Below are 27,353 nucleotides of genomic sequence, written 5' to 3'. Positions count from 1 at the left end.
AAGAGTTAGGCAAGGTCCCATCTCTCAGAAAGTTGATATCATTGAGGGATACTGAGTGTAAGCAAAGACCCATTGAACATAGGATAATGAGCAGCAAAACAGATTGGAGCCCAGTTTTGACTAGTTAATGGTATCAGCCAGGTGCATTTCCAGAGACACGTGGTCATCCTCCACACACTCCCCATGGCCTCACAATATTCATAGTCAGCTTCCAGCAGTAATAAAGAGGGAGAAAAGTAGATGCCTACTATGGGAAAAGTTGCACTGATAAACTATCTTGTCTAGCCTCCACAGTGACTCTTGACAGTGCATTATGAGCTCCATTTTCCAAACAAGGAATCCATGGTTCTCTGTGGTAAAGTAGCTGCCCAGGACCACATAGTGAGTGTCCAGCATTTGAGCCCAGGTCCACAAGACTCTTTCTATCATACCAGGAAAAGGGGCCAAACTCCAGCTGGTCAACTTTAGGTGGGAAGGAAATTAAAGTGAGAGAGTATAATGAAGACTTCAGGTCATCCATGGGCTTAACTCATCCATGTACTTTCCTTCTCCAGGGATAAACAAGACTCACAATCTGATGGATACTGTCACATCATGATCATCCAATGTCTTGGTAAGTTTTTCCTTTCAAGTTAATAGCCTTTTAATTATTTAGCAATTTTAGAACTCTAATTTTTAGATATATTCTTTGAATTGTCTGATTATCTTTACATATTCTTCTATCCCATCTATGCTTTAATTACTTCAACATATATCACAATGGGTATAGAATACATATTATTAAAACACCTTCAAGAACTTCTCCATGTAAGGTAATGACAATTAAAATCGGCCCTGGTTTACTGAGAAAATAAAGCCATGAGTGCATAAGCTGAACAATTAGCTCTTACAACATTTGGCTTTTATCTCTCGCATTTTTTTTTAATTCCCCTACTATCAGCCTCTAGTACCATCTTGGCTCCTAACAGGAGCCTGTTAAAAGTTTCTTAAATTGAACTGAAATTCCTTCTCCAAGGAGGAAACCATCAATTAAGCCACCTACCTGCGATGCTGTTACAGGCAGCATTCAGAACTAACTTTGTGATGTGAGGTAAGGGGTTCCAGGCTCTCTATTTCCATCTCACGCTTCCCTCTCCCTATAAACAAACCCACAACTGTTAATTAACCCCATCCTTACATCACAATGACTTTGGTTTAAGACACTACAAGTCCCTGATAAATACAGTATCACAGGTAGGATCAAATAGGTCCAATTACTTCTCAGTCATTCATACATTAATGCCAATTATTAATAGTTTCGCCAATAATAACAGTTGCTAGCATTTATCAATCACTTATTATATCTCAGTAATCTGCTAAACGTTTACATACACTGTCTCAATCGGTCCTATTAATAACTATATGAAGCAGAAGATACCATTACCCCCTTCACATAGATGAGGAGACTTGTATTCAGAGAGACTGATATTTTGCTCCAAATCACTTTGCAAGTAGAGGTCTCAGAATTTGACTCCTGGTTTGTCTGATTCCAAAGTCCATGCATCTCCTCACTCTGCTAACCTCCCACTCACCACCTCTGAAGAACTCCTGGATTGGTGAGAAGGAGGGCAGGAGGCTGACAGTTTATATGTATTCTAGGTATATGGGAACAAATGGAATGGACGGGTGTGTAGGCAAACCCCACACTTTTCAGTTTGACAGAGTGCAGATTCTTGGGCATGTAGATCCTTTTCTGCTACCCTAGGGAATGCCCATGGAATATGCCCACATTCTCTAAGAGTGAGGGCGGCTCCCAGGCTTAGTGTGAAAACCATGGGCTGATTATAATTTAATGTTTGACAAATGCAATTGGCCAGCCTTTCCCAGTGGAAAGCATTCTAAAATGTCTGAGGCTGGCCTGAGGCAGCAGCTACTTTTAGCACTTAGAAACAGGTTAGTTCCTGAGGCACCAAAGATTCCCCCAAACGTTCCATGTCTCTGGCTCCCAAGTGATATCAAAGGAGAGGAGTGCATATTCGTCTGTTCCTTTTTTTGAGCTACTTCAAACCCACAGGTCAGGGAACTGGGCTCAGAGCAGCGTCATTCTTCTTACAAGCTCTGTGCTTCCGAACTTTTCACCAACCACTGGGACTGGGTGGGCAGAATTTCTGGGTTAAACTTCTTCTAGAATTCCAGAAATATTGCAATGTTACTCCTCGCTCTCTATAGACCTATCTCACTTGCCATTTGTGACGACAGTGACAAAAAACCAACACACTTACTCCTTATGGGCAAGAATACCTTTCTTTTTTTTAATGTTCAGCAACATCAAATAAGCTTTTAGCTAAGCAAAAAATGTTTTCCCAGGGACGCATAAAAAGCTGAAGGATGAGAACAACTAAAATTACAACATGTTTGCAAACTTCCTGAGCACACTGCTATGAACCGCGTCATCAATGTACAGAGGCACCATGGAATTTTGTCAGTGGAAAAAGTGACTGCCTGTAAACTTCTCTGCATGGAGCTGACACCAAGAACATATTGTGAGCATTTCTAGGGCCTCTGCCTTGAAATACAGTCAAACTTTCATCTTCCAGAAAAATATAAATTAGATGTGCCTGGGCCCCCCCAAAAAACCTCAAAACAAATCAGCAAATCAACTACGAACTGTCTGAGCCGAGGGATAACTTGATTTTAGAAGAAAACTGTTTCCTACTGGCTACAGTCCCAGACAGTTCTTCCTGTGCAAGAGAAAAGACTATCTCTGACATTCTGAACAATGCTTTCCAGAACTGCTAAGATGAAGGGAAGAGGACTGACAGCTGCTCAGTCCTGCTATGTGCCAGGCATCATGCTAAATAAGGCTGTTAGTTAAGTCAGTGCAATGGATTGAATTCTGCTCCACCCCTACCCTATCAATTCATACGATGAAGCCCTAATCTTCAATGTGACTATATTTAGAGATAGAACCAAGGTCATTAAGGTTAAATGAGATTTTAATGATGGGGCCATGCTCTGATGGGATTAGTGTCCTTGTAAGAAGAGACCCTGGAGAGCTCAAGTTCTCTCTCTCTCCTCATGCATGCAAAGAAGTCATGTGAGCATGTAGCAAGATGGCAGCCGTCTACAAAATCAAGAAGAGAGCTCTCACCAGAAACCAACCATGCTTGCACCCTGACCTTAGACTTCCAGCCACCAGAATTGTAAGAAAATAATTATCTGTTGCTTAAGCCACCCTGTCTATGGTATTTTGTTGTGGCAGCACAAGCTAATACAGTCATCATATTTTAACTTTCATAATCACTCTGCAGTAGACATTCTGATCCTGGTTTTCAGACAAGGAAACTGAGGATCAGAGAGGAGAAGTGATTTGCTCAAGGTCATACAGCCTGTAAACTTGGGCTTAACTGGGCAAAACTGGAGTGTGAACCCAAGTCTGTCAAATCCAATACTGTGATCTTTCCTCTCTACCATTAAATAAAGTTGTTGTTCTTTTATTTTTTAAAGAGATAAGAGTAAAAATAACTAAATTTATTTAGCATTTACCATCATATCATATGCACTTTACACTGTCTAATGTGATCCTCCTTTTTAAAAAAATTTATTTAATTAATTTATTTATTTTTGGCTGCGTTGGGTCTTTGTTGCTGCACACGGGCTTTCTCTAGTTGCAGCGAGTGGGGGCTACTCTTTGTTGCGGTGCGCGGGCTTCTCATTGCGGTGGCTTCTCTTGTTGCGGAGCACAGGCTCTAGGCACGGGGGCTTCAGTAGTTGTGGCACGCGGGCTCAGTAGTTGTGGCACGCGGGCTCATTAGTTGTGGCTCGCAGGCTCTAGAGTGCAGGCCCAGTAGCTGTGGCGCATGGGCTTCGTTGCTCCACGGCATGTGGGCTCTTCCCGGACCAGGGCTCGAACCCGTGTCCCCTGCATTGGCAGGCGGATTCTTAACCACGGTGCCACCAGGGAAGCCCCTAATGTAATCCTTATAACAACCTTGTCAGGCAGGTACAAATATTATCCACATATTACAAATATGGGATATGAGGCAAAAAGGGATGGTATGATTTGCCCAAGGTTCCAAAGCTGGTAAGCAGCTGGGATTTGGAGCCATGTTGTACTGTCTGAGGGACAATTCAATCATAGAAGAAACCTGTTTCCTACTGGTGACACTCCCAGCCAGTTTCTCTTGTGCAAGGGAAAAGACTGTCTCTGACATTCCGAACAATGCTTCCCAGCACCGCTAAGGCAAAGAGAGGAGGACCGACAGCTGCCCAGTGCTGCTATGTGCCAGGCATCACGCTAAATAAGGCTGTACTTAAGTCACCGCTATGCAGTGACATCCCGTGCACTGGAGGATCCATGCAGTGGGGCACTGCACAGTCATTCAAAGGAAGCTGAGGTAGAGGGCAAAGGACCCATGGAAAATGCCTCTAAGATGAAAAAGCAGGGCAGCCATACTGTAGATTCTAGGAGCTGCTGATGACTCTGGGAGCACCTGGATCCAGGACACCCTTTGAACTAATTCATCACTGGTCATCACAGCTTGAGGCAAAACAGTGCTTCTGAAGAACCACAGAGGACAAAGAACCCAGTCCTTGCTATGGCATTTCCTTCCTACCATGAACCCTGGAAGGCAGCAGAGCGGAATCTTCTAAACCAGTGGTTCTTATCAGCCTGCATCAGAAACACCTGGAGGGCTTGTTTACTCACAGATGGGCTGGGCTCCACTTCCGAAGTTTCTGATTTAATTGGTCTGAAGTGGGATGGAGAATTTGCGGTCCAGGACCCTACTTTGAGAACCCTTGGTCTAAGTCCTGGGTAGAAACTCCAGGTCTCTGAGAGCATCCCCAGCTCCGTCCTCACTCTGTTGGGGCATCTGAGTGGCCACCTATTCATGATTAAGTTGTTAGGAGAGCTAAGGAAAGATTTGCGTGATTCACACAGCAAATTCAAAGAGCCACCAAAACTTCAGGGAATAAGAAACATGCTCCTGCGACGCTGCAGAGAATGGTGGTAAAGAAGGTGGCTTCAGAAGCAGACTCTCAGGTCTGTTTCTCACCAGCTGTATGACTGTGCGTAAGCTACTTAACCTCTTAGTTCCTCAGTTTACTTCTTTGTGAAATCGGAATAAAACTTAAACCTTGTAGGGTTGTGAGGGTTAAATGTGGTGTCCCTGAGGACTACATTTGCTTGATGCTTGTTAAAAACACAGACTCCTGGGCTTCCCTGGTGGTGCAGTGGTTAAGAATCCGCCTGCCAATGCAGGAGACACGGGTTCGAGCCCTGGTCCGGGAAGATCCCACATGCCGCGGAGCAACTAAGCCCGTGCGCCACAACTACTGAGCCTATGCTCTAGGGCCCGAGAGCCACAACTGCTGAAGCCCGTGCTCCTAGAACCCGTGCTCCTCAACAAGAGAAGCCACCGCAATGAGAAGTCCGCGCACTGCAACGAAGAGTAGCCCCTGCTCGCCGCAACTAGAGAAAGCCTGCAAGCAACAGTGAAGACCCAACGCAGCCAAAAATAAAATAAATAAATTTTTTAAAAAAGGAGCTCCTTTCTTAAAAAACAACAACAAAACAGACTCCTGACTCCTAACCCTGGCCTGCTGAGCCAGAATCTCCAGGGCAGGGCCTTGGGACCAGAATCCTTAATAAACAGCCATGTGATTCTTAAATTGGATAAGTTTTGCAAACTCAGATAGAATCCATGTAAAGTCCTTGGCGTTGATCTATGCTCCCTCTGCAAAGGTCAGCCACTGGCTTATTACCAGCTGGGTCTAGCTATTTGCAAATGGTACTACCATGGCCTTTGTGATAATGTTACCCGGGATGATTAATTAGTAGACACCCTAACCTATAATAAAATTTTAGAAGACGTGGCTCTGTATCCACAAATAAAAATTAATTGAACCATACATTTAAGATTCATGTACAGTACTGTTTATAAATTATACCTCAATAAAAGGTTTTCAAAAGAAATATTAAAAAGACGTGACTCCTCTTCCTTAGAGAAATACCCTCAAAGACAAATAATGCTACTAGACAGGCTATGTGCCCAAATGCTCATATATCAAGGGCACAGTGCCACATGTGACTGCCTGGAACACATGGAAAGTAAATGAAAGAATCACTTGATGAACTTCAATATGCGGTCGGGGAAGAAGCCAGTGGAAGTACTGGGGTAGCTTCTATAATGCAACAATCCAGAGTTTCCTTGGGCTTCTACCACTTCTAACGGTGGTTTTTCTCAACCATCCTCAGCCCAGCCTCCCACCTCAGAGAACCAGCTTTACCTGCAAGGACACAAGAGTTTCAGTCCTCAGCTGGGTTGAACACTGCTTCACGGCCTGGAACTACAAAGGGGCTATATCTCCCCAGAGTGATTACACAGGGGAAGGGAGGGGTCGTTTTCCTCGCTGTTTGTTTGCCAAAAGTCTTTTTCTAGACACATCCACAGGGTCGAGGAGGGAAGCTGACCATGACCAATGTGTGCAAACCACGGTAGCTGATGAACAAGCCGAAAGCTCAGTGAAAAACCCATTTCCCCAAAGCGCATCTCTCCCTGGGTTTGGCAGAGGGCAGCATTCTGCCTAGTGCATTCACAGATGAGGACTCAGAAGAGGGAGATGGAGTGATCAGGGGGGGTGAGAATGTTTTCGCCGGAGCAAAACTAGGATGGGAAGTTCAGCTCCTGCATCTCCAGGCTGCTGCTCAAGGACAGACAGCTCCTTACCTACTAGCTCAAGGGGCCGAAGTAAGAATGGACTGCCAGCGCTGCCTTAACATCTTACCTCTGCCTCACAGGCTTCCAGCTTAAGATCAGGGTCATGATTATGGGCCTAATTTTATCATTGCTCCTATGGCTAATATAGGCACATCATAATGAATGATTTTGCAGTGCAGAGGTCAGTAATTTGGGAGAGGGGTAACGAGATGAGAAGTCAAGTATCCCCGCTACATCTCCTTTATATTTAGGTGGTAGACACTGATTTTTTAAAATGCTGCATCTTCTGTTCTAAATGAGCAGTTTGCACTGAATGGGGTTTCCATTTTCTATTTCCATATTGGATGCAGGCTTATGGTTTTAGGCTATTCACGTGTTTTGCTCATAATCCAGACCTGACATCCCTATGGCTCATGAGCCTATGACAGGCGCCCTACCCAAACCTACTCGGATACCCTTTACTGTGTCTGTGCACCCATCTCTCCTTCTGGGGGCTTTGCTTTTTTATGGGTTCATATCTATGATTTTCTTCAATGAGTGCCCTGAGCCACAGGTGCCCTGCTTGCGCCGACAGCCTGAAAAGCCTGTAGGATGAAATCCCGTCAGGCAGCCTGAGCTTTTGACGGACTGCTGTGGGAATGGGCAAGTCCAGTCACTTGACCGAATTGGGACAAATTCTGAGGAAGTCATGTATGCTCTAGGGCAGTGCTGTGCAACAGAACTTCCTGTGATGATGGAAATGTTGTAGATCTGTGCTGTCCAAAATGGTAGCCATTAGCCCCAACTACTGAGTCCTAGAAATGTGGCCAGTGTGATTGAGGAACTAAATATTTCAAATCCTGAATGAATAAGTGCATGCACGCAGGAATGAAACAGCAGCCTCCACTAGGTCAGAATGCTGAGAAACTGTGAGGCAAAAGCTACATGTTAGGGTAAGTTTTATTTTCAAGTTGCCTGAAAATCACCCAGAAACATTACCTTCTTTAAACGTTTTTTCCTGAAAACCGTTCCAAGAGGCATGAGTCCAGTTTATCTTCTCAGTAACTGGAAGACCGCGATTGTGGTCTAATCTTTCTTTGGTTTCAATAACAGGAATGTCTCAGAAACTGAACATCAGTGCCCATGGATGAGGAAAATGGATATTAACTGCAGAAAGTGATGGGGATTGGGCTGAATTTGAATGAATCCCAAGACATAGCCTGAATCTTAGCAGGAACATTTTTAGGATGCTTGGATTCTGATCATTGAGGTTTTATTGTAAACATAAGTAGTACTTGAATAGCTAGCCTGCCGAAATTTTTGAGGCTTAGGAGACTCAAATTAAATTACTGTTTTATTTCATTTTATTTATTTGATTAATATCTAAGTGATCTAGGCCTGGTTCCTAGCCCCTGAAGGCTTCCTCTATTCACCTCTGGGGCCAATAATTGGCATTTTCAGGTTACTCCTGCTGTTCTCCATAACCAACCATGAGTGGAAGTAAGAGGGACTTTAGGGAGTTTCAGCTCTGTTCACTGTTGCCATTTTGAGTTTGTGGTACTTTTGCTCTGCTACTGAGTCTCATCCTCTTCCCTGCACCTGAGCCTTGACTATAACCTGTTAGGCATCTCAATCCCTTCAGAACGGAGAACCCATCTTGATTCTACCTCTTGCTCAGAACAGATGCCCCCAAACCTCAATCCACTATGCTGCATCCATTGGACCAAACTCCTTCCAGAGTTTGCCCCACATTGTTCAATAATTCATTCAACAGACATTTAAGGGCCCAAGATTACCAGGCACTATGCCAGCGGGGGCCACAAACATTACGTTAACACACATAGCTTCTAGGTAGAGAAACGGAGGTAACAGGACTAATGAAAACTACACGCATTATCATAAGGCACATACAGAAAGAGCTCGCAACAGAAGCCAGGTCTGAAGGCAAGACTCTGGTTTGATGTGCTTTCATGCTCAGGATATAGGGCTTTAAAGAAGGGGGGTAAGCATATGATGTATTAGGATAATGTCATGTGAACAATAAATGTGCATTGAAGGTGCTGAGAAACAGACGGACCCTGGCAGCCCCACTTCCATGGGAAGCATCATACAACTGCAGAAGAACTTGTCATGGGGTCTCCCGCTGAGTGAGCTTTAAAAAGCACAATGGGACATTCCCACATGACATTTTTTGTGGCACCAAGTGAAGTCCCTTTCTTGATTCTACCTGAACGTCAAGACTGTAAACACACTGGTATAGTTCATCTCAAAGGGAATGGGATGGAGACCCAGGAAGGTAACTAGGCTGGGACCATATCACAGATGGCACTGTTCCTTCCTCATGGAGAAGCAGTTTGTTCTCTGGCTTTGTGCTGCCCTGTGTTTGGTCATAAATAATAATCTATCAATAAATGGCTAAAAACGTGTGGCTATATTCTGGAGGAACTCTCAGCTCTTATTGCAAGAGGAAGCAGTAATATCATAATATCATATGTTGAAATAATTGTAATTGATTAAAATAGTTTCAAACAGACCACACATCATACCCGGACACAAAACCATGGCTACCTGGTGGCAAGAAGAGGGTACGTGTAAACTGGGCTGAACCAGGCTTCCTTCCTCCGTGGCATGCTGTCATAAATTAGAAGGTCCTTCTCAGTCAGCACAACCAGGGCTGGCTTCCACTGTTTCTCACTGTCCCCGGGCACCTGAAACAGAAAGCAGAGACCCATCAAGCAACAGCCTGAGAAGAGAGTAACCGAAAAGAAGTTGGCATCCCCCCCAGTCAGAAGACCCAACAATACAAGTGCCTTTTGGTTCAGGTTGTAAAAATCAGAATGAGAAGAAACTATTCATGGTCGCATGATTCTTGATCCTTGAAAATATGTTTTCTCAAGGGCCCTGGTATATACAGTCAGCGCAGCCAAGAAGTAGCCCAGCAGCCAAACATCTGTCACTGTTTCTCACCTGCCAGTCAGCACTGAAATCTCTATTCCATAGTGGGACGCAGATGCATAGGGGAATAAGCACTCCCAGCTGGTTCTCTGGTAGAGTGCATTGTTTTTATTATGAAACGGTAAGGTCTGAAAGCTTTTGAATACATATCCAAAGCCTCCAAAAATATACTATGGAGGCAAACGTCTGTCTGCACAAGCATGAGATGTCACAGCTCTTCCCCCAGTCTTTCACTCTTAGATTGTTTCTGTGATTCAGGCACCATCTTAAAATTCTTTTGTTCCATTGAATGTTTATTTCCTTTCACGGAGAATACTTCTTTAACTCAAGGGCTGAGATGACCTGGCAGGGATACAAGGGGATTCAAACATCAGCTGGATGTTTGGACCAGACGACCTTTAAAGTTCCTTTCAATCCTGAGAGTGTGTAGCTCAGATCTTATCTCATGAGCCATCCCTCCTCTGCCCAGTGTTGACTCGACCAGACTCCCTAAGTGTTCTTCCATCTATGAAAATGCCCTCCTTCCCACTTGGACTCTGGGCCCTGGGATAAATCTTTCTGATCAGTTTGGAAAAGCTCAATGCTCTAGCCGTGGTACTCCAAGCACAGACCATGTTCCAGCAGCATCAGCACCACCTGGAAGCTTGCTAGAAATGCAGAATCTCAGGTCCATCCCAGACCTACTGAATCAGAATCTGCCTTGTACCAGATCTTCAGGTGATTCTTATTATCATTAAAGATAACAAACACTGCTCTAGACGAGGTTAAGACTGTCTTTGACACTGGCAATTAATCCAGTGATGATTCGACTCTCTCATAATGAACCACCATCTCCAATTTATTCAGAAATAAAAGAAACAGTAAACTAAATAAATAAACCATAGGCTAAATAAATGATAAAGCTAATTTCTTCCCTTTCTATGCTTATCATTATCTTTTCTAAGCACCACAGTGAGATCTGTACTGAGGTGGAAGCAAGTGTGTGTGGCTTTACAAATGACTGATCAAAGAGAAGGTGTGCAGGATGATATGAGGGTTGAACTTTTGTAGGTTTATGTAGCTTATAGGCTGCCTGACCTGTATAACTTGGAGCAAGTTGTTATTCTCTGTCCTTCTGTTTCCTCACTGATAATGATAACATCATATACCACAGTATACTCTGGAGCTAGAATGCCTGAACATAAATCATAGCTCCACAATTTGCTACAATATCCCCACAAGACTGTGGGATCTAGGGCAAGTTGTTATTCTCTGTCCTTCTGTTTCCTCACTGATAATGATAACATCACATACAACAGTATATTCTGGAGCTAGAATGCCTGAACATAAATCATAGCTCCACAATTTGCTACAATATCCCCACAAGACCGTGGGATCTTGGGCAAGTCAACTACTCTCTCTGTATCTCAGTTTTTATATCTGTGAAATGGGGAAATAATAGTACCTGTATCAGAGGGTTGTTGTGAAGATTGAGTTAAAATGTCTAAAATGCAGATTAAACATCATTTAGAGCCTGTTTAGTAGCATGGACCCCATAATGCTGGAGAGGAGATTAAATGAGACAGTGCATGTTATGTGCTGAGCCTGGTACCTGGCAGATGGTGAAACTCTGGGTGGGAAAATTGTGGCAGACTCACCAATTTTTAAACTTATCAAAAAAAGGTATTCTTTGGAAACGGCAACAATATGACTACCTACTTTCCCTGGGAAAAACTATAAGGCAAGACAAGATTATCTTTGGTGCTGACAATTTCAACTCATTCTCCTCCCAGGAAGAATTCATTACACAATGATCACCTTTACTTTTTAATGCCCACCTTCCAACAATTCCAAATAAACATTTACTTTTTAGAATGAAGAAATCCCCTGTAAAGCTATTTATACTAGAATGTGAATGACTGCCTGGCTTACTTCCCCCTTTATGCATTTTATGCATACAAAAAAATTGAGCTTTAGCTTATTGCTTTTTCCAACAGAACAACAGTATCCTCAAGAGATCAAAATGAATTGTTAGAGTGTACCAGACCCTACAAGGTGAATAAGCTATGGTCTCAAGGTATAAAGTGTTTGGGGGGTTTAGAATAAATTTTTTTCCAGCCTCTACATTAAACCTAGTAAATTACTTTTCCAGCTCATTAAATAGGACTGGAGAAGCTACAAACGATCCTCCCAAAGCGCCTGTCTTACATACCTAGTCAGATCTGATCCATTAACTTTGACTGGAACCAGTCATTTAAATGTGAACAAAACTAAGCATCATTCTTCAAAAACAATATTAAGTTTGTAAAATAAATGTCAACAGTAAATACCATCAGTAAAGTGCAGACCTTTCTAATGGTAGAATCATAAACTCACCCACATGTTAAGTGGCATATATATAGGTATGAATAATCCCAAAGCCCTAAAACATTTTGTGCCTTATTAAAGACTTCTGTGTTGATAAGTTAACTCTGCTGCGAGAAGACTGAGTGGGCAATCCCCACCATCCTTGTGTGCAGAATGTTTGTTTTGATACTACGTGTATGCTCAAAGGTAGAAGTCCGCTCATGAGGACCACCGACTTTCCAAGGAGAAAAAATTCATGTTGAAGAACAGGTTTTTAAAACTATACTTTGGGCCACGTGAGCTTCACATTGTAAAGCCTTTTAAGGACACTTTTCTTCAGGCTTGAATATTTAGGTTGTTGTTTGGTGACAACTTCTGTTACAAGTCCAAATTTCCTGGCACCCAAAGATTCTCCAGTGTCTATGCAACAGTTCTGGGGATGTGTCTGCATTTTATTGAAACGTGACTCCTGAAACGGATGTGACAACTTTCATCTCCACTCCAGCTTCCGGCCATCAGATGCTGCATCGGTCAGAGACTCAGGAACTGATCATGTTTCTAATGTAGAAGGTGAAGGGAAAAAGCAGGGAAATAGACATTCAATTTTGAAATTATTCTGATGCGCAACTGAAGTGAGCTAAATCCCATAGGGGGATATCACACAGTCACCTCTGCAGAGCATGAGAGAAAAGGTTTACGAAAAGGCAAGCAGAATCTAAGAGAGTGGTAAGAAGTCAAGGTTGAAAACTGAGGGAAGTAGATATAAATGTATGAAATCAACACGTTGTATACCTTAAACTTACACAATGTTCTATGTCAATTTTATCTCAATTTAAAAAAGAATTGAGGGAAGTAGTCATTGAATCCTCAATTTGAGGCAGGTCTCAACAGTCATCTAGTCATAAAACAAAATCTGAAACAACTGAAAGAGAGTTTGTATAGGGTTGCAGCCCGGTTGGGGTCCCAGACTTTATGGCTTTATCCTCCAACAACTCACACCTCTGAGCGGGGTTCCTAACAAACACTGAAATACAGTTTGAAAACTGCTGAACTCGTTTCCTCTAAAATACCTGGAATCTGCAGATTACTTTCAAAGAGATGGTTTTACCAAAGCAGAAACTAACACACCATTGTAAAGCAATTATACTCCAATAAAGATGTTAAAAAAAAAATTAAAGTTATAAGATATGAAAAATACAAAAAAAAAAAAAAACCTTTTCCGTGCCCTTTCTGTAGGTACTTGCAAAGAAAAGAATGATACTGTTGCCTCTTAGAGTTGTAAAGGTTAAATGAATAAATACACATAAAGAACTTAGAAAAGTGTCTTGCGTACAGTAAACAGGCAAGTCTTAAACATATAAGCTTTTCTCGTGGTGATCATTTTGCAATGTGTAGAAATAGCGAATCACTATGTTGTGCACCTGGAATTAATATAGTGTTGTAGGTCAATTATCCTTCAAACAAACTCATAGAAAAAGAGATCAGATTTGCGGTTCAGAGGCACGGATGGGGGAGGGGGAATTGGAGGAAGATGGTCAAAAGGTACAAACTTGCAGTTATAAGATAAATAAGTACTAATAATGTACAATGTGATTAACATAATTAACACTGCTATGTGCTATATATGAAAGCTGTTAAGAGAGCAAATCTTGAGCTCTCATCACAAGGAAAATATATATATATATTTTTTCTTTTTCTTTTATTTTGTATCTTTATGAGATGGTGGATGTCACTAAACTTATTGTGGTCATCAGTCCATGATGTATGGTAAGTCAAATCATTATGCCGCACACCTTAAACTTATACAGTGCTGTATGTCAGTTATAGCTCAATAAAATAAATAAATAAATAAAATTTAACATAGATAAAAATTAACAAACAATTAGTAAAGAGGTCTATGGAATTAAAAAAATATTAGCCCTTTCTACTAAGAATATCGAATTAAAGATCTGAGTGACCTTGGGCAAGAATTATTTGCCTTTGGAGCTCTAATGTCCTCATCTGCCAAAGGACAGGGTAAGACCAAATTATTGCTAACAGCCTCTCCAAACTCAAAATCAGATCTTTTTTTTTTTTCATTTAAAATTCCCTGCTATATAGGCTGGGCCTGCCTTAGTTTCTAGACTCTTGCTTTATACCTCTTCTGTGTTCGGTGGACTTTGCTCACAGGGCAAAAAACAATGTGTGGGTCTCTTTTTTCTCTCCTCATACCAACTCACTCTTCCCTACATACTTATTTTCTTTTTTTTAACATCTTTATTGGAGTATAATTGCTTTATAATGGTGTGTTAGTTTCTGCTGTATAACAAAGTGAATCAGCTACACGTACACATATATCCCCATATCCCCTCCCTCTTGCGGAGGTCTCCCTCCCACCCTCCCTATCCCACCCCTCTAGGTGGTCACAAAGCACCAAGCTGATCTCCCTATGCTTTGTGGCTTCTTCCCACTAGCTATCTATTTTACATTTGGTAGTGTATATATGTCCATGTCACTCTCTCACTTCATCCCAGCTTACCCTTCCCCCTCCCCGTGTCCTCAAGTCCATTCTCTACGTCTGTGTCTTTATGCCTGTCCTGTCCCTAGGTTCATCAGTACCATTTTTTTTAGATTCCATATATATGTGTTAGCATACGGTATTTGTTTTTCTCTTTCTGACTTACTTCACTCTGTATGACAGACTCTAGGTCCATCCACCTCATTACAAATAACATACTTATTTTCTCCTTCTACTTGAGCACAAGGTGAGGAAGAGCTCAGAGTCTTTGGAGCCAAACAACATCTTCAAAATCTGGCTTTACCAGTTCTCAGCAGAACTGCCATAAGCACTTGTTCATTGATGTGTAAGATACTAATAATGACCTCCTATGCATATTATATGAGGATTGAATGAGACAATGTATATAAAGCTCTTCCTATACGGCAGGTACTGGCAGCTTAACTCTCTCCACTGCATACCTCGAGTGCACTCTTCTTGCAGCCATCCTACTCAGGAAGGAAGGTCTAGAATAGACGGAGTGACTAATAGTAGAGTGAAAGCAGTTCATAAAAGAAGAAGGTCAATCACAACCTTTGTTTTGGAGATCATGGTTATCTCGACCACTTTTTAATTTATATCTTTTCACCTCAGGTTGCAAAGTATTTAGAACAAAGGACAAGATATCAGGGTAAAATAATTAGCAGTTATCAACTTCCAAATGCGTTACAAACATTAAATAATCAATCCCTGCACCAACTCTCCGAGAGGCAGATAAAGATCATCTCCACTTTACCAAAAGAAGAGGAAGGAGTTTAAATGAGGCCAAAGGGAGCACAGGGAAGCGCTAAGCGAGTCCCATTCAACCTGCAACTCTCTTCCAGGTGGTCCTGAACCACCCCGAGACCCAGCATTCAGGACCCAGGTGGGTCATCCACAGCTTGAAGCAGAGGAGAATGGAAAGAAAGAGAAAGCAAAGGAGAAAGAAGGCTAGAAAAAGAAGGTTCAGGACGGGGTTCTAGGGGAGTCTCAGCTTCATAGGACTAATTTCTCGCCTCTCACACAATTCCCAAATTGTTTGGCACCTGGATTACACGGTGAATTCAAGGGTGGCTTACAGTGAGGAGCAGACTGAGTGATCCCCTTTGTCTGATGGATGTCAAGACAGTGATGAAAAATGTTGGAGAAAGCAGAGTGAAAAATATGGGATGAAAAATATAGTCTGGCTGTGGGGCAATTACAGAGGACATCATTTTTATACGCCAACTCTCCCAACAACCAACAGCAGCAGTCCTCAAGTTCAAGCTTGCTCTCTTCTGCCAAATTGTGAAACTGGGTCTGGACTCCTATAAGCCATATATAGTAAAGCCCCAGATTCTGGACTTGTTATGGTTGGAATGCTCACCAGAGTCAACATACAAGTAAGTGAGGTGAGACTCTGGTGCTTGGGTGATAGATAAATAAATCACCTCAGGTGTCGGCAGGACGATGTTCCCTCTGGAGACTCCAGGGAAGGATTCTCCCCTGCCTCTTCCTAGCATGTGGTAGCTACCAGTGTTCCTTGGTGTTTTGTGGCTTCATGCTACATGTGTCCAACCTCTGCTTCCGTTGTCACATGGACTGCTTTCTGTGTGTCTTCTTATGGCCTTCTTATAAGCACACCTGTCATTGGATTTAGAGCCTACTGTATTCCAATATGAACTCAACTAATTACATGTGCAAAGACCCTATTTCCAAACCAGGTCACGTTCTGAATTTGGGGTGCAAGGTTAAGACAAGAAATTAATCATAAGAAAATGGTCTGAACCCACTATATTTTCAGTCAGTTTTCCAGTTTTGTCTTTTTTCCCTTTGAACACTTGCAGACCCAGAGTAGATTTTTTTGAAAGTTATCTTATTTACTGAGTATGCAGAAGGTCAGATGCTAACGGACTCTCACAGAGGCCTTGATGGCTCTATTAAAAATAATGCCTTGGTCCCCGGGATTTCATAATGAAGCCAACCTTAGGGCAGATCACACATATCCACGGAGGTAAGTGCACAGCCAGGGTTTTAAATCTCCTCTCATCATAGAGCAACACGCAAAGAGGAGGTAGAGGCATGTGAAGGTCTAGTCCCCATCACGGCACAGGATGGGGCCGTGCTCTCCTGAAATGCTCTCACGAGAGAGCATTTGAATCACATGAACCTGACCTTTCAATTGCTTTGCTTCATTTGCTTACTACTAATGAGACAGCTCTTCAAAATGACCACATTCTAAGACACATCCCATGAAGTGATTCCAGGGTCTCTTCCTGCTTTAAAAAGATTGTTGGATTCTACATGGATGACTATCTCTGTTTTACAGTGAGTTCAGGCTAAACATAATCAACTTGGACTAATGACTTGAAAGAACCAGATCCATCCACTTGAGCCTGAGCCTCGTTAAGTTTGGGATGATTTCCCACCCTACGCCTGCTTTTGCCTTTTTTTTTTTTCAGATTTTTTTTTTTTTTAATTTATTTTTGTCTGCATTGGGTCTTTGTTGCTGCACGCGGGCTTTCTCTAGTTGTGGCGAGCGGGGGCTACTCTTCGTTGCGGTGCGCGGGCTTCTCATTGTGGTAAATTGTCTTTGTTGTGGAGCACAGGCTCTAGGTGCGTGGGCTTCTGTAGTTGTGGTGCACAGGCTTAGTTGCTCCGCAACATGTGGGATCTTCCTGGACCAGGGATCAAACCTGTGTCCCCTGCATTGGCAGGTGGATTCTTAACTACTGTGCCACCAGGGAAGCCCCTGCTTTTGCCTTTTGAAAAGCAGAATGACAGCCTTGCTGAAGCCCCTACTACAGGGAGGAGGAGAACGACCCCTCTTTCTGCCCTTTTCTCCACCTCAATCTAATTAACTCTCCCTCCAAGGAAAGAGGTGCTATTACTCTAATTGTCCAAATCTAGGAACTGTCATCGGGACTCTTTAAATAGCAGGCATTGTCATGTTTGTCAAAGGTGGGTATCTGTGGTCACTACCCAATCACTCCCAATCCCTGTGTCTACATGGTGAGAACATACATGCTGGACTGATGCTAGGGGTAGACTGTCCATTTTGGTCCACACCACGGACTTATTTCCATATTCAAGCATCCTAGCTTCAGGAGAGGCCATAGGAGGCAAGCAAGGTACATTACTTCAGCCATGTTTTATATAACCCAACATTCATCAGAGTTTGGCATTAGGGTTTATTGGGCACTTGCTCAGCTATTAATAAATGTGTTTTTTTTTGTTGTTTCCCATTAGTACACCATTCTCTCTTGCTCCCTGTTGGGGACTTCAGAAAGGAAAAGGGTGAGTAGTAACATTACCCAAATCCTACCCTGAACCCCTCACCACTCAGCATTCTGGGAGAAATCCTCACCATAAACTTGAGCCCCAATCTAGATTCTGCTGTGTATGCCCCCTGTCATGCCCACTTTGAAAAAGTTTGCCTGCTTTTTTTCCCTGCCTATATTAGTTTTTACTACTAGACAGCTTCTTCTCTCCTTCCCTCCAGAGAAACCCTGGTTCCATGACCATTAAGCTGTTTCACCTCCCTCACCCAGATTTCTGGATCTAGACCTGCCCATTCTGTAGCCCTTCCCTCACTAGTGAGCCTTGACTCCTGGAAGGCTGTCTCATCAACCATTCCATTTAGAGTCAAAAGATTTGTTTGTATCCTCCCTCAGCGCCTTGGCTCAACTGGGAACATCCTGGGTTTCTCCCCAGGACACGGCCACTTCCTGTGGACCACTTCAAAACACCAGCTGTCTGGAATGGAGACCTGCTGCTTGTATGAAAATGAATTCCTTAGAGTGCTTCAGAGTTGTTTATTCTTTTAAACCTGTAAACATTCCCTTTTCATCTTGTTTTCTTGTTTGCTCGGCTCAACCTTTTCTGAGAAAAGTCCAAAAGTAAATTTCAACTCCATGCCCTGCCTGAATTATACAATATTATAATTGAGTAAGGTCAGAATTGTTTGGGCTTTGCTATGTCTTTGAGTCTTTTAAAAATAGTAGTAAGTTAGAAGAGGCAATTGGGAGAGAAAGGTTTAGAGAACGTGGCATATTAAATTTGGGTTTTATTGAAGTGCAGTTGATGTACAATGTTATGTTAGTTTAAGTGTACAATATAGTGATTCAACATTTAAATGTATTATGAAATGATTACCACAATAACTCTCTGTCACCATACAAAATTATTACAGTATTATTGACTATATTCCTTATGCTGTGTATTACATCTCTGTGACTTATTTATTTTATACCTCTAAATCCCCTTCACCTGTTTTGCCCATCTCCTCCTTCCCTTCCCCTCTGGCAACCACCTGTTTTTTTTCTATATTAATGAATCTGTTTCTGTTTTGTTTTGTTTGTTTGTTGTTGTTTAGAATCCACATGTAAATGAAATCATACAGTATTTGTCTTTCTCTGACTAATTTCACTTAGCATAATACCCTCTAGTTCCATGTTATTGCAAATGGCAAGATTTCATTTTTTTTATGGCTAATATCACATTGTGTGTGTATGTGTATGTATATATATACATACATATATATATATATATATATATATATATATATATATATATATGCCACATCTTCTTTATCCATTCATCCACTGATGGACATTTAGCTTGCTTCCACATCTTGGCAATTGTAAATAATGCTGCTATGAACATTGGAGTGCATGTATCATTTTGAACTAGCGTTTTTCTTTTCTTCAGGTAAATACCCAGAAGTGGAATTGCTGGATCGTAAGGTAGTTCTATTTTCAGTTTTTTGAGGAACCTCCATACTGTTTTCCACAGTGGCTGCATCAATTTACATTCCCACCAACTGTGCGTGAGGGTTTCCTTTTCTCCACATCCTCATGAACACTTGTTACTTGTTGCTTTTTGATGATAGCCATTCTGACAAGTGTGAGGGTTATTAGATTTTGAGTCATTTAAATCTCACGATTTAAAAATCTATATGACAAGGAAGAATTCTCTTTATCAAGGGAGGATACGGCTGAGAGAGTAAGCATGTATTAAGAGCCTACTCTGTGATGAGCACCGTTACGGGTTGTACTGTGTTGCCCCCTCCCCCAAATTCATATGTTGGAAGTCTTAACTCCATTACCACAATATGTGACCATTTTTGGAAATATGGTCATTGCAGATGTAATTAATTAACATGAGGTTATACCAGAATACAGGGGCGCCTAATGTGATATGATTGGTGTGCTTATACAAGGGGACATTTGGACACAGACACACACACAAGGAGCACATCACATGAACACGAAGGCAGAGATCAGGGTGATGCATCTAGAAGTCACAAAATGCCTAAGATTGCCAGCAACCCACCAGAAGCTAGGAGAGAAACAAGGAACAGATTCTCCCTCACAGCCCTCAGAAGGAACCAACCTTGCCAGTGCCTGAATCTTGGGTTTCTAGCTTCCGGAACTGTGAGGCAATACATTTCTGTTGTTTAACCCACCCAGTTTGTGGCAGTTTGTTATGGCAGCTCTAGGAAATAAGACAAGCACTGTGAAATGTTTCACTTCTTTCAATCCTTCCAACACGATGAGGCATTTATTATTATCCCTATTTTATAGAAGAAGAAACTGTGGTTCAGAGAGGTCACGTACAGCCAAGGTTACATTAGTTCCTGTCTTCAAAGCTGTGATACTTTCATATCACAAAGCTGTCTCCTATAAGAAAAGGGAGATGATGTGGGAAAATGAGGTAAAAGGTAGGAGGGAAGATGGCTGGGAACTCAGCTCTGATGCTTCCTGCAGGCTGGAGAGCCCGGGATCCTGTTCTGTGCACCCGTGCAGCAGGGTCCTTCCCTTTGCCCCTCTTTCCCGCCCCCTGGCACGTAGGCCTTCACTCAGGCCAGACATCAGTCTAATCCAAGCTCCTAACTTCCCTTCCTAATTATCAAAGCTCTTGACTCCCCCAGTCTCACATCTGATTAAAGTATTTCAAGACTAAAGTGTAAATGTCTCATAACCCATAATAGGTTGTTCCACTAAAGGGATATTTCTATTTATAACGAAAATTAGTTTCTCATGTTTACTCTTCATTGAACAATTGAGGGGCTAGTAAATGAAACATAGTTTGTTTTCTAAAGGTGACGAAACATTCCATTACACTCTAAATTTAATTTGCGTGTTTTTGTTATTTTGGTAAAAACCCATTTCCTCGTGGGTGGTGCTCACCCCAGTACAAATGTTTGCAAGTTCTAAGAGGGTGAGGTCCAAGTTAACGTGCTGTGTCGTTTTAAATCATCCACATATCATATGTTTAGGGACATACAACAGATGAGTACAGTAGGCTATGAAATAGTGTTTGAATATTTGTAACTACCAAACCTTTCTAGATATTGGAACCACTAGGAAGTAAAGTGGCTTCTGACCCTTCCAGCTCATGGCTTAAAATAACGGTCGATTCAAAACACATGCTTTCAGCAATGTTATGGAGGCTATATGAACTACAGAATCTTCTAGACAAGCAGTCACAAATTCAGAGACCACAGAGGACCAGATATAAGAAAAAAACAAGCTAACCACATCCCACTTATAAGGTAGCTTCTTTTCAGCTTTAGCCTGTCATTGCCAGGAAAGACTATGGGCTCAGCATTGCCCAGTCTCTGATTTTTCAAAAGAAGCCCTAAATCTGTATTATTATGTGAGTTCTCCCTATTTTTAAAAGTTTGTGTATTAGTTTCCTATTGCTGCTCTAAGAAATTACTGCAAACATAGTGGTATTTATTATCTTACAGTTCTGGAGGTCAGAAGTTCTAAAATCAAGGTGTTGGCAGGGCTGCTTCCTTCCGGAGGCTAGAAGGGAAAATCCATTTCCTTGCTTTCTAAAGGCTGCTGCCTACATCCCTTGGCTCATGACCCCACATCCCATTGCTCCTTCTGTTTCTGTCACCACATCCTTTGTCTTGATTCTGACCCTCCTGCCCCCCCTTGTAAGAACCCATGTGATGAAATTGGGGCCACCCGGATAATCCAGGAAAATCTGACTACCTCAAGAGCTTTAACTCAATTACATCTGCAAAGTTCCTTTTCCCACCTAAGGCAGCACATCCACAGACTCTGAGGATTAGGCTGTGGACATCTTTGGGAGACCATTACTCTGCCTACCTCAGGTGGCAACTAGTTCAAGTTAGAAAAAGAACGTATGGGATGAAGTGATATGAAGTTTGGCGTTTGTTTTGAAACCTCCTGCCCCCTGTCCCCCAAAAGGAAACCAGTTGGACAAAATACTCATGGTTCCATACTGTATCTAGGTGAGCATGGTACCTACACAATGCCTAGGATACAGGGGGTGTTCAGTAGATTCTGGCTGAATGCCAAAGGACTGAAGTCATACCTAGGTGTCTCAGGCCCCCGATAAACGCTGTAAATAGGACCTAACCATTACTGCCATTGGAGCCCAGAGGCCTGTGGTCACTGTACTCTCCCATGGGCATTCTTCACATACCCATGGCTCCAATTCCTTGTTCCCTTCACTAGGTATGATCTGTCCATACTCAGCTTCTAGAAGTGAATGAAAGGCTGCTTCTAATCTGTGACGTTTACAGATAATTAAATTAGACTCCTCTCAGTCTGCTGGGGAAAAGCTATTTTATACTTTCATTAATTCCAAAGGGCTATTTCAATTACAGTCCCTGTCTGGTAAACAAGTTATCTTTGACATACAGCCTTTACTTCTCTAATGCCCAGGAAATTTGCCCTCTAAAGGGCTGCTAATAGGCAGCAGAAATTTATAATTTTTTAAAAAGTTATCTTTTGAAAGACAGCTGACATTATCACTAAATCTAAAACAGCAAGTTATTAAAAAAATAATCTATGCTTCAGCAACCTCTGTTTTGTTTTCACTGTATCTGTGGGCTTCCTTATCTATTTTCTTACTTTATTTATCCTGTAAAGGAGAAAACCAACAGTTCGTTGAAGGAATAAATCTCGAGGATGTAACATACAGCATAAGGAAGATGGTCAATAATATTGTAATAACTGTGCATAGTGACTGATGGTTACTAGATTTATCGTGGTGATAATTTCATACTATATGCAAATGTGAAATCATTATGTAATAAACCTGAAATTAAGATTATATTGTAGGGGCTTCCCTGGTGGCACAGTGGTTAAGAATCCGCCTGCCAATGCAGGGGACACGGGTTTGAGCCCTGGTCCAGGAAGATCCCACATGCCGCGGAACAACTAAGCCCGTGAGCCACAACTACTGAAGCCCACGTGCCACAGCTACTGAAGCCCACGCTCCTAGAGCCCGTGCTCCGCACCAAGAGAAGCCACCACAATGAGAAGCCCGCGCACCGCAACGAAGAGTAGCCCCCGCTCGTCACAACTACAGAAAGCATGCGTGCAGCAACGAAGACCCAACACAGCCAAAAATAAATAAATAAAATAAATTAAAAAAAAAAGATTATATTGTACATCAACTATATTTCAATTTTGAAAAAGACTATCAAAGGCAAAAAAATGTAGGGAGTGTCGGCCTCAAAAATACATCAGCATTTTCCAAAGTCATGGCCTAGTCCAACAGCTATTCAATAATGTCAGACACCATTCCACTATTTACTGTATGAAAAAAATATCAACACGCTTGCTTTCAGTTGGACCTCTCAAAGTTTTATAACTAAACAAACAAAAGCAAAAAAGGATTCATTTTAGAGACAGCTCAAACTTTATGTGTCCAAGGACCACGCAACAAATTCCAAAGTCCCCTTATCCTACTTTTGTTTAAATGCCTTCATAAAGCCTGCCTCAACTGGGAAGATTTTTTTTTTTTCCTCTGACCTCCTGAAAACAAGGAGGCAATCTAGTATTAAGATCATAAATCTTGTTGTCAAACAGTTCTAGTCTGCAAGTCAACTCAGCTATTTACAGTATGATCTTGACCCAGTTTTCTCCATGCTTCAGTTTCCACATCTGTAAAATGGGGGTAATAAAAGTCCCTCTCCCATATGATTATTTGAAGGATGGAATCAGATACTGTGTATACATGGTTTATAGCACAGTGCCCAGAAAATATTAAGTTCTCAAAAATCAGTGTTTCTCAACATTTGTTGTGCAGATCACCTGCTTTTGAATCAGCTGGGCTGCTAGTTACAAATTCAGATGTCTGCCCCTTCTAAGATCCAGTTCTTCAAAAGCACTGGGGGTGGCACTAGGCTCAGGAATTTTTGTGCCCACTATTGTTTGAAAACATCAATGTGTCAATTACCATGTGCACAATAATGTACAGAGCACTCATTTTCTACCCGTGATTTCCAAAGACCAGTGCCCTTGGATTCTCTGCCTCAGTATCACGAGGGGACTCCTTAAAAGTACAGATTCTAGAATCCCAAATCCATTGAATCGTAATTTCTAGGGGTTGACACTACACATCTCTATTTTTTGCAAATTCGTCTGGAGATTCTGATGCACAGCTTGCTTTGGGATTCCCTGGTCCACATAACTCATTCTGACACTGGATCATAGCCGTCTTTTTTTAAATTTTATTTTTAAAATATTTCTTTATTTATTTGGCTGTGCCGGGTCTTAGTTGTGGCACTTGGGATCTTTTAGTTGCGGCATGCGAGATCTAGTTCCCTGACCAGGGATCGAACCCGGGCCCCCTGCACTGGGAGTGTGGAGTCTTAGCCACTGGACCACCAGGGAAGTCCCTTAGGCTTTTATTTTTTAACGATTTCATCAGTGTCTACGATAGTATGATAAACGTTGCTGAAATGAGTTGACCGGAGTAAAGGTGTGTTGGCCCAAGTAAACCTCTAATCTATGAAAGGCTCTGCTCAGGGATTTTCCCTCTTCATTTCTTCCTAATGTGACATCCATGGACATTTGATTCCTGCACAGTAGTTTTTCCAAACTCTAGTCATTAATGTACCACTTTCATGATTTTTTTGTATTTACTTAATATGGGAATAAATGCTAGCTGCCCACCCAAAATCTGTTTTCTCCTTCTTTTTATTAAGAGAATTAGAATGATCAAAATTATTAGGAGTGACAATATGTCCAGCTAAAACACTCTACCTCCTAGCTTCAGCTTTCACATTCCTTCATATTCATCCCCTTCTGACAATTCCAACACAGGCATGTCCTCCATCTCTACCCTATTAGGATTGTCTAAATATCCAAGTTCATAGGCATTTGGTTGATCACACATCCAGGCACCTCCTACTCTGAAAAGAGGTCTCTTTCATGTCTGCGGGTGCACTCTTTGTAGGTATCAAACAGGAAACAATATAAATGTCATTTCCAGATAGAAAAGTAACTGTGAAAACATAGGGTGACACGTGCTTTTCCTTCTCTCTCTAATAACGTTTCCTCCTTCAGCTTTCCCTTATGCAACGAACAGTCTCTTTGTGGTCAACACGCTCCTTTCAGGAGTAAAAGAATCATGAGGAAAATTCCAAGGACATTTGAACATTCTACGAAAGCTCAGCAGAATTAAATGAGACACTGTTAGGAAGGCACAGTTTCAAATGCAGTACCACGTCAGAGTTGAAATCTCTCCAAAGGTGGACATTTTCTGGATGACCTTGAATCTCCCGGGAGAACTTTTAATGACAGGTTTCATATAAAATTACCCTCATACTAATTAAATCTGAGATCTAACTTCAAATTTATTAAACTGCTAATGTAGTACACTAACTATTAAGAACCTAAAAAGAATGTTGTTTTCTGAAAAGAAATGTCATTCTTGTCATTTTTTTCTGCTTTCAGAACTCATTCATTCATTCAAGAAGTATTTATTTACCACAAATTATGTGCTAGATACTCTGCTCCCTGTCTCAGGTCACTTAATGGAAGTCAGACGAGGCAGCAAGGAGAGTAAATCAGCAACAAATATAAAAAAGTTAACTTGGCCAGTGTTGTAAACAGACAAAATAGGCTAATATGGTTTCAATACGCTACAAACTACAGCTGAAATTTTCATTTAGGAATAGTTTTAATTGCTATCCAGTGATAGTTCAATGTGCCAACTCTGCAAAGAGTTTTGAAATCGAAATTTTTGCCTTCACGTTATTAGTCATCCCTTAGTGCAACTTGGCTTCTCCCTGCTCTTTTCCTCTGGTTTCTAACCAGTGCCTCACGCTGGTCTAATTTAAGGAAATAACAGTATCTACTTCACAGGATAACTGAGAATCAAATGAGGTTACATATGAAAAGTGGGAAGTATTAGAAGCATTATATAGAGTGTCAATAGGAGTATGTGTTGTACAAGTGCACACTGTTAATAATGATGCTTCCTGGAATCTCCACAGTTTTTGTTGGCCTTACAGGGCTCATCACATATGAAGTGATGCCCACGGTCATATCAGCACATCCTTAACAAGTCTGATCCTGGCTACCCCTGTGCTAATCATAGGTCTCAACTGAACATGACAACAACACTTTTGATTCTCTGGAATGAACTGTCTTTGAGGTGTTATACAGTCATCCCTAGGTATCTGTTGGGGATTGGTTCCTTAACCCTGTGGATACCAAGATCCTTATATAAAAGGATCCTTATATCAAGTCTCTTATATAAAGTGGCAATACAGTCAGCCCTCCATATCCATGGATGCAGGACACACTGTACTTCCCTAAAGAAAGCATCTGCAGAAGTGGTTAACACACAAAACATACACCGTAACGCATCCAACACTCAGCATCATGGATTCTCAGACACTTGTCTCCTGGATTTTCCTTGGCCCTTGGATCATCAGTAAGTTCTGAAAATTAGCCATCCCCAACTCCACAAGAATATACTTCTTGTCTTTTCCTCTTTCGTTTCCAAAATTTACATCTTCCTATAGCATCTTCTTATGTGCTTTTCATTTACCAAACACTGTTAGATTTAGTCCACTTCATCTTTGACCCCTAGAGAATTGGTGACCTTTTTCATTAGAGTCACTTTTTTCTTCCATCCATCTTAAGAACTGAGGATCAAAGGCTTACATGCTATTCTAGATAAGATTTGCCAGAGACGCATAACTCCGGGACCTCCTCACTCTCTGTCAGGAAGGAATGTCTAAGAATAACTCTGGCTTTAAACTCACAGTGTGGGGAGTGTAAGGTTTGGGATTGAAAACACATTAACCATGACAACGCAATGGGTTATAGATGGATTGCAGCTGGTATCAACAGTGGCCCTGTTCTATGAGTCTGTAAAGGCACTTATTCTGGTCTCTTCCCTTGCCTCATACTCACCTCGCCTCCAACAAATTTTGGGGTCCTTTCCAGCCTCATCCCCCTGAGTGTCCTACACAGTCCAGTCTGCACCCTTTTCTCTCCCACCCCTGTAAAAGCTCTTTCATCTTCATTGTGTGCAAAGGGGTGTGAGTTAGGTTAAAGGAAGTGATTTCTGTAATATGCAAGCGTTTGGTCTCAGTGGATGCAAAGAGCCATTCTCATTAAATTAAACATGAGATCATTCAGTTGAAGATGATGATGATGAAACATATAAAAAGAAGAACATAGACTACTTGAGTTTAATTTTACTACTCTCTCATTACGAGAATATTCGGGGTCAATCTCTTCCAACTGTTTCTATTATAACAGTCACTAATGATCCACAGTTAACCCCATTCGTGAGAAAAGCTAAGTCATCTATCAGCATAAATTTTTTTTTAAAGTGTGAAAAAAGTCTGAAAGCTTTGCTAGAAAGCTACTCAGACAAAAATGATAAGTGAACAGTCCTATGTCAAACTAAGAAGCTGAACAGTTTTTAAAAATCCATTCACACCATTAGTATTGTCCATCCTAACTGAATGAGGTAACAAGTATTCATTCACGGGACAAATATTTTTGAGCACATGCTATATGCAAGCACTGGGCCAGGAGCTGGGCATGTTGCGAGAGGCAGAACCAGACTCCCCAGATGGAGCTTATAGGCTGGAAGAGGAGACA

The 27,353-nt window shown here is 41.7% G+C and overlaps 1 protein-coding gene across 3 annotated transcripts in view; it reads right to left on the bottom strand.

The window, feature by feature from the left end:
* SNTB1 (syntrophin beta 1) overlaps positions 1–27,353 on the bottom strand; it is a 242,269-nt gene that overhangs the window by 32,819 nt on the left and 182,097 nt on the right. For all 3 annotated transcript variants that reach the window (XM_036830513.1, XM_036830512.1, XM_036830514.1), the window contains one exon: positions 9,249–9,388. In XM_036830513.1, the coding sequence (XP_036686408.1) occupies positions 9,249–9,388 (140 nt within the window). The remainder of the gene's footprint in view (positions 1–9,248; positions 9,389–27,353) is intronic.

Source organism: Balaenoptera musculus, chromosome 17, assembly GCF_009873245.2.
Source record: "Balaenoptera musculus isolate JJ_BM4_2016_0621 chromosome 17, mBalMus1.pri.v3, whole genome shotgun sequence".
Lineage (NCBI taxonomy): Eukaryota > Metazoa > Chordata > Mammalia > Artiodactyla > Balaenopteridae > Balaenoptera > Balaenoptera musculus.
The sequence above is the reverse complement of the archived record's forward strand: the minus strand, read 5'-3'. Positions and strand labels throughout refer to the sequence as shown.